The sequence below is a fragment of the Ylistrum balloti genome, unplaced genomic scaffold (genome assembly GCF_031769215.1).
Source record: "Ylistrum balloti isolate Yb309-2 unplaced genomic scaffold, AGI_CSIRO_Ybal_v1 Utg369868, whole genome shotgun sequence".
NCBI classification, from domain to species: Eukaryota; Metazoa; Mollusca; class Bivalvia; order Pectinida; family Pectinidae; genus Ylistrum; species Ylistrum balloti.
Genome location: NW_026782012.1, coordinates 619,883 through 634,138, shown reverse-complemented (window position 1 = coordinate 634,138; position 14,256 = coordinate 619,883). Strand labels below are relative to the sequence as shown.

At 35.9% G+C, this 14,256-nt stretch overlaps 1 protein-coding gene across 1 annotated transcript; it reads right to left on the bottom strand.

Moving 5' to 3' along the window:
* Nucleotides 1-45: 45 nt before the first annotated feature.
* LOC132545943 (uncharacterized) lies at nt 46-10,506 on the bottom strand. The gene is made up of 6 exons (XM_060209625.1): nt 10,311-10,506; nt 8,128-8,322; nt 5,786-5,937; nt 5,373-5,495; nt 2,826-2,919; nt 46-258 (listed from the first exon to the last, which is right to left on the bottom strand). Exons 2-6 carry the CDS (start codon nt 8,318-8,320, stop codon nt 155-157), a joined length of 666 nt encoding a protein of 221 aa, XP_060065608.1. The 5' UTR covers nt 8,321-8,322; nt 10,311-10,506; the 3' UTR covers nt 46-154.
* Between the last annotated feature and the right edge of the window lie 3,750 nt (nt 10,507-14,256).

Below are 14,256 nucleotides of genomic sequence, written 5' to 3'. Positions count from 1 at the left end.
ACCTTCTCTAAATCTGATACAGAAGAATGAAACAAGCCCTCTGTATCATTTTTTATGAACCGATTTGATTCAGATTCATTGAAAGTGCTTTGCACAGTTATTTTCTTTAATATTAGACTGGAGTTCAAAAGCTGAGTGCTTGGTGCTGTTGACGTCAGCAACATCCCTTCTCCTTGGATTCTTTCTTATTGGTGAGCTTCACGTTGCCACGCCCCTCACGATCACTAACCGGTGCTTGCTGCCTCGCTATAACATTTCCTGTACAAAAGAGCATATTAGTGAGCGATGTTAATTGTTGATAGTTTCTTGAATGGGACTTCATATATCAAAGATATAATTAACACCATCATAAAGATGGTACAAAAGTCACACAAGATAATAGCACATTTTAATGATTTAGAGTTAGAAAAGTAGCGCCAAACAATGAATTAAATTGCATCATACAGATGTTTCGTACTTCTCGGATTCATCAGTGCTGCTAAAGTCCTAAGATTTGAAGCCTAGGAGGGGATTGAGGAAAGTCCAAAGTGATCGAAAGAAAGGTAAAAAATTAATCGGGTACAGCAACCCTATAATTAGAACAATTTCTTAAAGTAAAGATCTAAAACATCCTCAAGCTGCATCTGTCGAAGCGCCATGTTGTTGCACGAGTTGTTTTGTCGATGAAAGTGAAAATGCTTACTTTTCCGGAACGCCTGGGTTTATTTTCCTGCCACTTTAGTATAAATAAAAATACTGATGGTATATTTGTCCTTGTTGCTAATGTCAGAAGTTTATTATAGTTTAGCTAAAATAAGGTAACTTAAATTCTTTCTTGCACATTACATCAGATATAGTTTCAAACAAAAAATACTGCAACCAAAATATGTTCCTAAAATTTATATAGTGGCTTCAAGATTCAACGCACTTTAGAAGGATTCTTGTGAAGTTTCAAGCCCTGTTGTATATTAGCATGGGTTTTACCTTTCGGGACAAAATGTCTAGGGTATGTATAAATTCTACGTGGCTACTGAAAACAATCCACTTATTGGAAGAAAAGGATTAAGTACATAAATCATATGTCTAGCTTCACATCCACATACTTCAGTAGATCACTATGTTTAGGTTTGTCATCCTGATCACAACATAACATTCTATTTTTATTTCACAATGCAGAACAATTGACAGGTTTCCTGAAGAAGTAATAGTAAACTTCTTTGTGCGTTATGAATAAAATAACAAAAAAATACCAATATGTCAACATATGCCTAATCCAAACTCAAATTCAATAAAACTAGGGCAAAATGTGTAAGAATAAAGATTTACATGGAGACTCTTGAAAAAGTACAAGGAGAATAAGACCAATGGTCACGGATGAGTAAGCGTCTTCTTCATCGACGATACCCGCCATGTAAATCTTGATCAATATAAGTAAATGACGTCACGTGCTCGAATGAGAACAAAGTTTATACAACAACGTAACCATCAGGCAAACTAACGAGGATCGACACAAAAGCAGAATGCACTACCAATTCTTTAATATTTAATGTATTATAGTTGTATTTTTTTAAGTCTCTAAATAAAGCATTCTTTTGTTCGTATGTACCCTCGTCTCATCATTGTTTGAATTTGGATAAAAAAAAAATGTTGATATGTTGGTATTTCTTCCTTAAAACTCAACTTCATCGTAACATTTCTTCCGTTTAATTTTGGTTCCCCTCTGTCGCCCTTTATATTTGTAGCTTTCGAATTAGGTTGATTAACACCACTGAAGAGGCCGTGAATGACGAAACAGCTGCATGACGTAGTTGAATTCATTATTTGGCTTCACTTTATCTTGATCTTATTGTATATCTTTCGTACAATCCAACTGAGAAAGCATTCGTCTGTTGTCTGTAGTATCATTCCAATAGTATTTTCATCAATATCTTGAAATTCATATTCCCCATATCCATCCTGGTTCAAGATATCAACGGACAAAGATAGTTACTGTAAACACCTCCTACATTTACGAAGCGATGTCATCTAACTGTCCAAACTTTACTGACAAAACATTGTTAACGATTGTTCGGTAGAAGATTTACGTCCCTGCAACAGCTTAGGCCATATTTTCCCCATATCCATCCTGGTTCAAGATATCAACGGACAAAGATAGTTACTGTAAACACCTCCTACATTTACGAAGCGATGTCATCTAACTGTCCAAACTTTACTGACAAAACATTGTTAACGATTGTTCGGTAGAAGATTTACGTCCCTGCAACAGCTAAGGCCATAAGGGAACGATGTCGTGGGGGTAATTCATTTTTGCCTTTTAAGTGTTATCACACTGAACTATGGTGACATGACGTCCGGTGAAATTGTAATAACACTGAGCATGAAACAGTTAATTAACGAGTGAATGCCCAGCACAGAGCATCAACTACCATTCTACACGTGTCACTGTACAGTTAACTAGATCGCCTCTTACAGTAAATTAGATCGCCTTTTACAGTAAACTAGATTGCCTTTTACAGTAATATAGATCGCTTTATACAGTAAACTAGATCGTCTTTTACAGTAAACTAGATCGCCTTTTACAGTAAACTAGATCGCCTTTTACAGTAAACTAGATCGTCTCTTACAGTAAACTAGATCGTCTCTTACAGTAAACTAGATCGTCTTTTACAGTAAACTAGATCGCCTTTTACAGTAAACTAGATCGCCTTTTACAGTAAACTAGATCGCCTTTTACAGTAAACTAGATCGTCTCTTACAGCTATTCATTGGTGACATCAGGTGCAATCTACCGCCTACCCATTGGGGTCTGAAAACGTGAATACTATTTTCTCGTACTTATCACTTACCTATCTGTGAGAATATATCATCCACATTCATCCCCGTTTTTGCGGACGTTTCAGCAAAAATAAGCTTATTTTCGGCAGCAAATTTACGAGCTTCCTGTTAAAAGAAAAAAACAGAGGAAATAGTAAAGATTGAACCTGTTGCCATCATTGAACAGAAGATTAAAGAAATACAACATGACTTTGACTTACAGTAAAATATCATCTATTACAATATAAAATGAGATTTCCAACACTTCAAACGAATAAGAATCAAGTATTTTGTAAACGAAACCGAAACTAACCATAACACCACATGTCCTTTAATAAACAAGGCTATGGTTTGTTTCAGGAATATTCTGGTTTATCGGTAATGACTTTTAGACTTCAATCCTATAGGTGAAACCAAAACTAAACACAGCACTGATGATACTAATGTCGACTTTGAACAAAAGAATAGTTTATATTAGGAGCTTGTCGAAATATATCTGTTTTTTCGTCATTATCTGTTTCACTGTGTGACGATAAAGTATAGACCGATGGACAAATTGGTTTAGATTTTTACTAAGCAGCGCAAACAGAGTTTTAATGGCTTTGAGTATAAAGATGTCGATATATTCAAGGTAATGGTTTTAGTAAGAAGCTGATAAACTTGTAGATGACATGCCACTATCAACAAGATTTTATGGAGCCAATGAGATACAATGCGGTGAAAACAATGTAGATATATGTATTGTTCACGGGAGAATGAACGCAATGGGATACTGGCATATTCTAATGTGCTGCATATTTGAATGTCTATCCAGTTGCATTTATACCACCGTAAACGCAATGAAACGCTAATAGATACTTAGATTTACATCACTGTCCGCTTTACTGTAGCTATTTTGATCGTTTTGAAAATATGTTACTTGCGATGTGGGGACCCTACGGTACACTTGGTAGATATAGTAACGTAAATATGGCTTCAGTGACTCACCATATATCAGAAAGATTATTTTGACAAACAATAAAAACGATATTTATTTCTAAATGTATCGGTGCAATGATATAGATAAAGCATTCATTATTATGACCAAGGTGTGTGTAACCAGCGAACCTCAGCCACGGATTCGGGTCAAGTTAGAAATCCCTTAAGTTTCCAATAATAAAAACTTCGTACGTTGAATCGTGTAAGTAGATTTTGTTCAGCATTCTAGCTATATTTGATGTTGATGTTATCTATTCCATGACTCAGGACGTACCGGAAATCGTGTGATAGATCTCAGTCTCCGGACGTACCGAAAATTATGTGATAGATCTCAGACTCAGGACGTACCGGAAATCGTGTGATAGATCTCAGTCTCAGGACGTACCGGAAATCGTGTGATAAATCTCAGTCTCAGGACGTACCGGAAGTCATGTGATAGATCTCAGTCTCAGGACGTACCGGAAATCGTGTGAAAGATCTCAGTCTAAGGACGTTCCGGAAATCGTGTGATAGATCTCAGGACGTACCGGAAATCATGTGATATATCTCAGTCTAAGGACTTACCGGAAATCATGTGATAGATCTCAGTCTCAGGACGTACCGGAAATCGTGTGATGGATCTTAGTCTCAGCTTGAGATGTTCAAAATCCCGAAGCGACTCTTATAATAATTATACTATCAGCCATATTGGGATCATAAAAAGCCTGCTTCTGTCAACTCTCCATTAAAAACCGTAAAATTCATTTAATGTGAAATAACTTTTGCAAACCTTAGTATATTATTTAATCAGTCTCGCGTGCATCAGGGCCCCTATTGGAAGTAAAGGATGATGTACTTGACCTGATCCAGAGAGTATAAGGGAAGACAATATGTAGATAAATCGAAAGTAGTTCCATATCCGTGTTTGTTTGTATACTTAGATTTCATTACTTACTGTGTTTACTGTATTATACAGACGATTGAAATGTTATTGATTCACTGCAGCATATTAACTTCATTTACACGAAAGTAAAATAGCATGAACAAGTACACAGGACAGTGTAGAAAATTGATCATCCGTGTCAACAGAATATAGTATCTGCACTTTATCAACTCTATATAAAAATAAAGGTTTATCTCGATTATTCCTCAGTTTTAACTTCGCCTAGCTCTGTTTCAGTCATTGGTGTCAGCCTAAGCTAAGATGACAGCTGGATGGAGTTTGTCACCGAACGTATGACACGTTCTCTCCTGATCGAAGCCTATGTTGTAAAAATCATATACCGATAAAAATCGATATATTTAGTTAGTTCCTGGGAAAAGGGTAAGGGGTGGGTGGGCAAGGGCTATATGGATACAGTAACTTTCTTCTTTCCCTCTACCGGGCTTTACCTCGGCTTAACCACAGGATATAGACTTTTCTCGCCAAACCAGGAACATGCTATACTCCACAACCCATGTCCCCTTTTTTCCGGGAATGGGTCTTTCTGGTAAGCATGTTTTTGAACCTGTCCCCTTTCAAAACCCCTGGAATCGCAAGTGCTATCGAATTCCAATCAATTTCCGCTCGCCTATGAGATCGAGTACGTTATCATTATCATTATTCATCATTATACACTTACCTCATTTGTACTTTTCGTTTCCGTTACCATGTCGGCTTTGTTTCCCGCCAAAACGATCACCATCATGGCGTTGGCTTGCTGTAGAAGTTCTTTTACCCAAAGTATGGCTTTGTTGAAGGAATTCTGTTGAAACATGTCAAGATTAACTGCATGAAATATCTTTTCTATGTGCTGAATTAAACGCATTTATCCCAACGGAAAATGCTTGACTGGGAATCGAGAAATGCAATTTTTAATGCTGATATAAAAACCTTCACACATGTCAAATGATTTTTTAAAATTATCATTCAATTGGGCTAAAGACAACAATGCAGCTGACAATACAGAATTAACAGGATAAAAAACAATAATTGACGAATCAATCAATAAGCCCAGGAACACTGGTTTTGATATGAGAAAAAGCAAACACCTACTACGCTGGTGACGTCATACACGACGACGGCAGCGGGAGCGCCCCTGTAGTACATTGGAGCGAGGCTGTGATATCTCTCCTGACCAGCAGTGTCCCAGATATCGAACTTTATAGGACAACCCTGACAGTTGATAGTCTTCGTCAAGTATGCGGCTAGAGTACAAATATAAGAAATTATCAGAGCTGAATCAAACAGCAGAATTTGATTCATTACATGTCTTCATTTTATTAAAAGAAAACTTTTTTTTTTTGAGAGGAATTCCTTAGTGACCTAAAGTTATGGAATTAGTCATGCCTTAAGTAACTGTCACCTACATACATAACTACTGTTTATAACACCCCCACCCCTCTATCACTCTCACAATACAATCATAGTACAGAAAATATAATGTATACGTTATAATTAGCATTTTACTTCACAATCATAATAATCAAATATCAAAATAGATACAAAATGTATTTTCAAGCAATTGAAACAACTAAGAAAAGTAGAAATACGTTTCTGTTTTACCTTACATAGTTGACTTTCAAGACTCGGTTAAAAGATTTAATTATGTTGGCGGGCTAGTATCACATTTAGCACATTGTATATCATTATATTGGACTTGCAAAAGCATCACGGACTTGTTGCTTGAAAATTAAGAACATGATCGCTGTTTATAATATAAATCATAAATAAAATGTTCGAGTTCAATGAATTCGAGATTTGCTCTCTACTATGTATTTATACAAGATAGAATCATTGCCAACGTAGAGAAAAAATGTCTTTTAAAAATGTTGTTTATCACTTTCTAATCATTGTCCTCCTTTCCTTAGTGTGATAGTTAACGGTAGATGTTGTTGATCACGTCCAATCCGATATTTGATTAAGAGTTGTTAATCTTCAAGTTTTAATTGCTACTGTAATATATATTTTTTCTATTCAAATATATTTTCAAATTCTAGATCTTTTCGCAGTCTTATTTGTTCAAAACCAAATTCAGGGGTGCTTATCATACGTCCGCGACCAAATCAGCTGACTTCTTCGTATATTGACTGTAGTAATGTGCAATCATATAGGACATAGAGTCAGACGATGAGAAATTAGCCCATGTCCAGGTAAACCACGTGACTTCTCAGTTGGGGTTTTACTGGCGCGTTCTACGAAATAACTGACCATCTGCACTCACATGATAAAATATGAGGTTTTTATTCATAAGATATTGTTGAACTGAATTGTAACACTCTGATTTTTATAATAATCATTTAAAGTGGTTATATTTGTTTGTGATTTTGAGCATTAATATTTATGCTGTCACGGATTCAAATTCTAAATCGACATGTTATGTAGCGTACTATTACGGAGTTGTAGATGTGTAACCGCTATGTAGGTGATGATGATGAAGGTTTCTCGTCTCCTTGACTCTATATAACCATGGCTGCAAGGTTCTCCGAGTCTAAATCTGATAAAATCACTCATCCATGACTGACCCAATTCTACCTGTGCGCTCACGAGCTTACGACTCGATAAGCGCTAAGGGGACATAACCCATGGTATCCCGTAGAAATAAATCTAGTTGCAAATGAACCCAATAGCTTCAAAATCTCATAATATTTAAACTTTTTTGTGAAAATATTGCAACGTAATTTGCTATTTTAAACACGAATACCTCTCAACTGGTTGGTTTTTCTAGGTGCGTTGGATTTCAAGTGAAACTGTGTACCATGTATGCAAATGAGTGCTTACCAACACATACGACTTTATGGACCCGATATAAGAAATATACAAAAGGGTGGACGGTGGGAGTGTGTTAGGCTCAGTTAAAACAGAACCAAGGCCTTTAAAGCTCCAAAAAAGATGGTGGGGAGTGTCCCAGGCTCTGTCATAACCGGAACAAGGCCATTACGTTCCAAAATAAGGAAGTGGATGGTGGGGAGTATCCTAGGCTTCATAATAACCTGACCCAAGGAAACGTTGAGCATCTAATCGGAAAAGGACAGATCCTTACTCTCAGCTCCAAACTTCTCGGAGCAAACGCCCCTGTCGACTTTTACTAAGGGATATCATATGGTATTTTTCCATTTTCTTTCCAAAAGAAAAATTTTAATATGACATAAAGAAATCGTTTGTTCTTTGACATGTGAGATGAATTGTCAATATAAATCTAATATTTTTTTTACATTGTCTCTAATTACAAAAAAAACGCCAGTCTCTCTCTCTCTCTCATTCATGTATTCCTGTAAAACTTAATTAATGTTACATTGATTTGTGGATTCAATAACATAACTTTCATAAACCTATGGTCTTTTCGTCATTGCTTGGATCAGTTTATATTTACAACATGAACATATTTTTTCACTGACCCCCAATAGTTGTCTCCCCGTTCTCGTTGAACTCTCCACGTACAAATCTCAGGGCTATGCTAGACTTTCCTACGCCCGATTCCCCTAGCAACACCAGTTTTATTTGTTTCGCTTTACTTCCGCCTCCACCAACGCCACCGCCACTACTTCCGGGTCTACTGTTGGGTGGAGATGAAGTGTTCCAGTCGTTCATTTCTGAAAACAAAAATAACTAATTTGAACACAACTCACAACATTTTGATACAATATACGACGGTTTTAAAAGACAGATTTTGTATTATGACCCTTGCATTGTTTAGTGATCATGCGGAATGCGGCATTCACCTTCTTCTTAAGTTATGTTACAGATGTACACTGTAAGGATTTTTTTAAACATCTCTGGAAAGAAAGAAAGAAAGAAAATACAAAATTTCTAAAAGCGACGCAGAAAATAAAATAAAAACTTAACCAAACTTCCGGCTCATTAGAGTCCTGACTCACAAAAAAAATTACAATTTTTCCTGACTCACAAAAAATATTACAATTTTACATAAGCTTCACTAAATAAGTTTTTTTTTTAAATTTTAATATATTATATGAACATGCACATTGTGTCACTGATTCCTGCCAGTACACAGAGTGGTCAGCTACAGAGGCAACGAGAAGTAAATAAACAAGCTTACCAATGAGTTACTGAAATGTGATCGTGTGTTTGTTTACTTAGTATCCAATGTCTATCACTGCAAGCCCCTGACTGATCTGATCAGTCGTATCATCTGTTAGTACTATCAGAGTATTCTATCTTTATTAAATAAGGATTGTCCAAATGACAAGAGGCATTGGTCACTGAAAAGTGAACAGCACATATCAATCAGAATGGGAAAAAGTACAACCAGATCATTCATTCCGTATGTGTACAGATGATAGGAGTCAAAAATCTGTATATTGAAGAATAGAATCTGTGATAATTACCCAACCTATCAAAGATTTCATCCGATATTATGTGATCCTCAGGTTCTTGATCAATTTATCAACTTACGTGAATATAGACTCCTGTGTCTATATTTATAGTGTCTGTACGTATAGTGACATTGTAAACAGTTTTTTTAATATGTAATAACGCTACAAGGTGTTTGTTATCTTCACTCGGACAATACCCTATTGTTACCTTTAACTGTGTTATCGTCCTCACATGGACCGATAGTGATCCGAGAATGACTGATCTGATGTATTACAGGACTGGTATGCTTAAAGTTTAATATATAAAATCGAGATTCAGGTAAGCTTGTTTCCAATCTAGAACATTTACACACATCCTCGAAAGTGTCTACATGTAGTTAATATTGACATCATCACATAACTGACATGTTGTGTCATGTCTTGAATTAATTGTTGGATACACGTGTAATAACACTATTATGACGTCATGAATAAGTCATGCCGGCATGACGTCACTTGAATATTGCGATAGTGATAATATACCGTCCAAGTCGAAATAAGTATTGTCTTTAAACGAAACTTAATTATTTTTTGTTTGTTTTTCAGAAATATGATAAATAGAATCTTACACTCGTGTCGATGTGACATGGAATATATTAAACCCGTTAAATATTTTGCTATGCCACTCGCCGGCGAAAGAGTCGTGACAAATCAACATTTGAATTCGTTTAATGAATTTCATTTTATGTCAACACTCATGTTACGCAGACATCTGTCCAGTTATTGCTGGACTATCTAGACTTAAACATTTCCTGGTGAAAGAAACAGTTGCAGACAGGCAGGTCCGACCTGCCTTTACTAACAAATCATTGAATTACGAGTTGTTGTTTTTTAATATTTGCTTTTCTTGTTTCATTTATATCCATTGAAAACGAAATGTTAAAATATCTAGACTGAGCCCCTTGATTGACACCGCTAGAAATTTTCCTGGTAACTAACGGGGTTCTCCAAGACAATCAGAAATATTTGTCCAAGGTCCTATATGAGTGTTTGACACGCCTGTTGAATTCATCACTTAGTAACATAAATATCACAACAAAATGAAAGATCTACTTTCATTGTGCATCCTTATATTCCAAATACACTTTTTAACATGATCTGGAAATTAAAGAATCGATAACGTTTGCCCTTGTTAGATCGCATACCCGAATAAACCTAAGTATGAGACAATGTATAGATAAACTGATAATTTGTTTAATACTTACTCAAAGATCGATCTCCTTCAGATTCAAGTGCAGCACAAATCCAAATATTTGTCGATATTCATATCCATGCGTTATTCAGTTTAAAAACGTCTGTTTTTATCGGCACAAAGTTAGAATCCATAAATAGCAAATATATGCAGTAACATTTATCCTCCGTCTCTCTGTACAGTGTGATGCGGAAACGCCCCCTCAGTCTCTTGTTCGATAATCGGCGAATTATATAAATATCTTTAAAAGATCAAATTTGTAATAAATATCAAAGCATGTGACGTGTAATTTTTCTTCATTCCATGGTAAATTTCACTTCATCCACATTTAGATGTAGAAGACGATTAAAACTTTGATCTTTGGTAAACTGTCACACTTCCGGTTTCATGACCTCGGATGTCGTCTCTGGTTATCTGCAGCTCTGTAGGGGTCGTCTCAAAACGTTTTACGACCTTAACTTACACGCTAAGTTTAAACATTACCGTCCTATCTCGTGAGAATAAGACTAATATGTGTCATATATATGTTTAAAGTACCCACACCATACGATAACTCGACTCGCGTGATATTTGTCGTCATGCTTTAGTAGTGATTTTTAAAAATATTTTTGTTAGTTACACAGACTATCCTGGGTTATATTACTGTGTTAATCAGTGTCATTTCCCCATACGTGTAACCGCCGTCAGATCTATAAACAGTGATATCAAATAATAGCCTTAGTACAGGTGTAAAGATAGAAAAAATTCGTTGCGGATGTATTTTCTTATCCCTTTTGAGTTTAACAGCACCACTCAGAGATGGTCTCAGACAGGAGCTCAAAATATAAAACGCAAATTCTTTTAAAAAAAAAAAGAAAAAAAATAAAACACCGTACAAGTACTATTTGACAGTGAAATATATTCTACCTCTGATAAAACAGTTTCGAACTCCGAAAAGTGAAGGTAATGTCGATGTTATCAGGCTCCGATCAACCACTTCATCTACTTGTCAGATCGCTCAAAGTAATATTCGAGTTATATGTTAATGATGGGTTATGATATTTCAATTAAAGCTGCGAATGAATAACTGTGTTTGGTCAGGAATACATCATTAATGAATGAAAATAGTAATTACCCCTGTTTTTGTTTTTCTATAAACCGCGATTGTCCTTAAAAGTATATCAATATGGTCTATATGTTTTGTATACACCATGCAGGCTGTAAACTGTTTAATTTATTTCATTTTATTATTTGACTGATATGTCGTAATGTCAAGAGTAATAAAAGAATTGAATTGAATAAAAATATCCACAGGGACCTGAAATTAAGTCCCAAACCACGGTCCTTACATATATATAGATATAAAGTTAAAAAAGATAAAAACTTTGTTTATCGTATATAAAGAAATCAAACACTTGACATGGCAAATAAAATCGAGATATTTATATATATATATATATAGAGAGAGAGAGAGAGGAGGGGGCGGGGGTATGGGGGACTTGTCACGCATTCCCAACCCACGGTCCATACATATATATATATATATATCAACAATTATATTGACCTTGGGTTGGGACTTTGTGGCAAATCCAAATATTCTAATATGTATATAGTTGTAACTGTTACATATCTAGCTGAATCGGTCCATAGTTAAAACCAAGTCATTTGCGCTCACTTCCGATCCTTAGCAGATCCAGAGGCGTTGAAAATAACAAACTTCCTTACATAAAAGTTATTTTTAAGATATCTAAAAGTGCATGTGTTTACTACACAACTATTATACATGATTGACTGATCGTAAACACATCACGTGATCAGTTCAACTGCACGCAAGTATATATGCTCACTGAAGAGTATCGTGTGAGCTGATCTGTAGCCTAGGCGTACTTACGAAATTAATCATAGCTGTGAAGTCTAGGGTTTTCTCCCAGCTGATCAGATAGAAAAAGTACACACCGATTTCTTTTGAACAAAATCTTGAATATTAAAAAGAGTACACCTTCTTTTGAGTTATATTCTGAACTAGGTCGTTTGGCTCTGTATACTACCCGGAATCGCCGAATGAACAATGTGTAAGCCGATAAATACCATTAAAAATGGTCTCGTTATTACGAGTTACGTTACTTCGTTTTAACGTGTTACTGAAAAACGAGATAACGTAACTCGGAATAACGAGATAATTTTTATTTTGCATGCAGTATTAACAGGTTTCATGTATATCTGTGTACCAGTAGAAATATCGGTAACAAAATTTTGAAGTTGGTGGCCATGTCGACCATCTTGAATGTGGCACGGTAACGAATTTCATTTTGAACTATATAAAGGCCTTGGTTGTAGTAACGTTATTGTCTCATTTCTCTGTAGATTCTACTGTGTAAGTGTCGATGATCGACGTTCCAAAGTTAGTTATGCTTTGAATTACTGATTGAGGAAGACTCGAAATAATGTTCATCGCTTTCATTATTTCACTCCATTTTGCTTTATCTAAGTCGTTTATTTTTGATACTGAATATATCACATATTTTATTGTCTCTATCTCTGTTCTCACTTTGACCTCTTCACATTTTCAACAACCATTTTCTACATTCATCAAATGCAGTTATCCCGACCCCGAAACAGTTTCTCGTGTTCAAATCTTCATACCGTTTGTTTGCCGGGTCTAATACTTTTCTTTATTACCTCAGGAAAATCATTGGCGTAATTTAAGAACTAAAAAATAAAATAAAAAAACACCCCTCTTCGGTGACAAACACTTGTAATGATATTCCTAACGGAATCTTTATGTAATAATATGCCCGGAAACGGTTCTACCCTTCCAAAGTATTTAGTTTGTTTTTCTCGCCATGGTCATTACTGTCAGTCTTCTCCTACACCCTTGTGCGAGCTGTAACTTTTGGATTGTTAAATATCTTGATTATTAATTGATCTGGCTGCATTGCCAACAGGCGATGCGCAATGCATTGTGGCCTTCACATCAAGGTCAAATAAGTAAGTGCATTCTTTCAGTCCATGCCGTTTGAACAATTATGAAATTGAAAGTCATCTGATAACATGTTAATGTCGTTAGGTCGGAAGCTCAAAGTCAATTTTATATTTTTGATAGTAGAAATTTCATTATAAAACTAAACGGCAATGAAAAATCACTTGACCAGTGGTGAGAGGCAGTGATAGCTGAGTTCAGTTGGTAAATTTTCAGCCTACGTTGCCTCGGGTGAAGATCTAAGGAACTTGGTTAACGCTTCTGACCTTGACAGTTCGTGTATCTTAGGAAGAGGAAAAGCGGACCAGTTTCTGTACTCGTGCTTTGTGTTTCTGGGTAAGATTTTTCATCCTTATTTTTTTTGGATGAAATGAAATTGGCCTGCAGTATGTTTTCATTGAGGTAGTAAACACCGCCGACTACACATACATACATTATATGTATCAGCATACACAATGAAATAATATCAATTAGTTTTGAATTCAAAATCATAGAAATGTGTCTGAAGAAAAGGACGTTATTTCAATACATCAGAGGTAACTAATGAAACTAGGATATCCTGTCTCAAATGTCCATAGTTGTCCGTGTGACGATTACCCCCTTCACCCCCCTTCCCCCCCTTCCCCCTTTGAGAAAGGGTAATGACGATAATCTTGACGGCTCAACGATACATTCACAATGTTCTGCATTCTGGTCCCGATTGTTCAAGACCAATTAGAGATAACCAGTTGTTAGTGAAAATTTTCAAACATGAATTAAATAAAATTGAAAACACTCTGTATCATTTCGAGCAACTGGGTCAGGTGTCATACTGTTTATCCCTCAGCATGACGTATCAAGACAATGCTCGGTGTCATGTTTTGTGACGTGAAATGGACTATCATTGCCAGATCATTGTGGACACGTTACCTTGGCACCTGTACGGTCCCAATCTCTGGTCAGCAGAGCACGTGTGGAACATATCCAACACATTTGGTACCACCCAAATCCACTAAAATCT

Bases quoted from the DNA above. Each gene is read 5' to 3' on its own strand.
- LOC132545943 (XM_060209625.1), bottom strand. From the start codon at position 8,320: ATGAACGACTGGAACACTTCATCTCCACCCAACAGTAGACCCGGAAGT. The intron at 5,938-8,127 runs GTCAGTGAAAAA...TTTGTACTCTAG, and splicing joins CGGGGAGACAACTATTGGGG to CCGCATACTTGACGAAGACT. The intron at 5,496-5,785 runs GTAGGTGTTTGC...ATGTTTCAACAG, and splicing joins TGTATGACGTCACCAGCGTA to AATTCCTTCAACAAAGCCAT.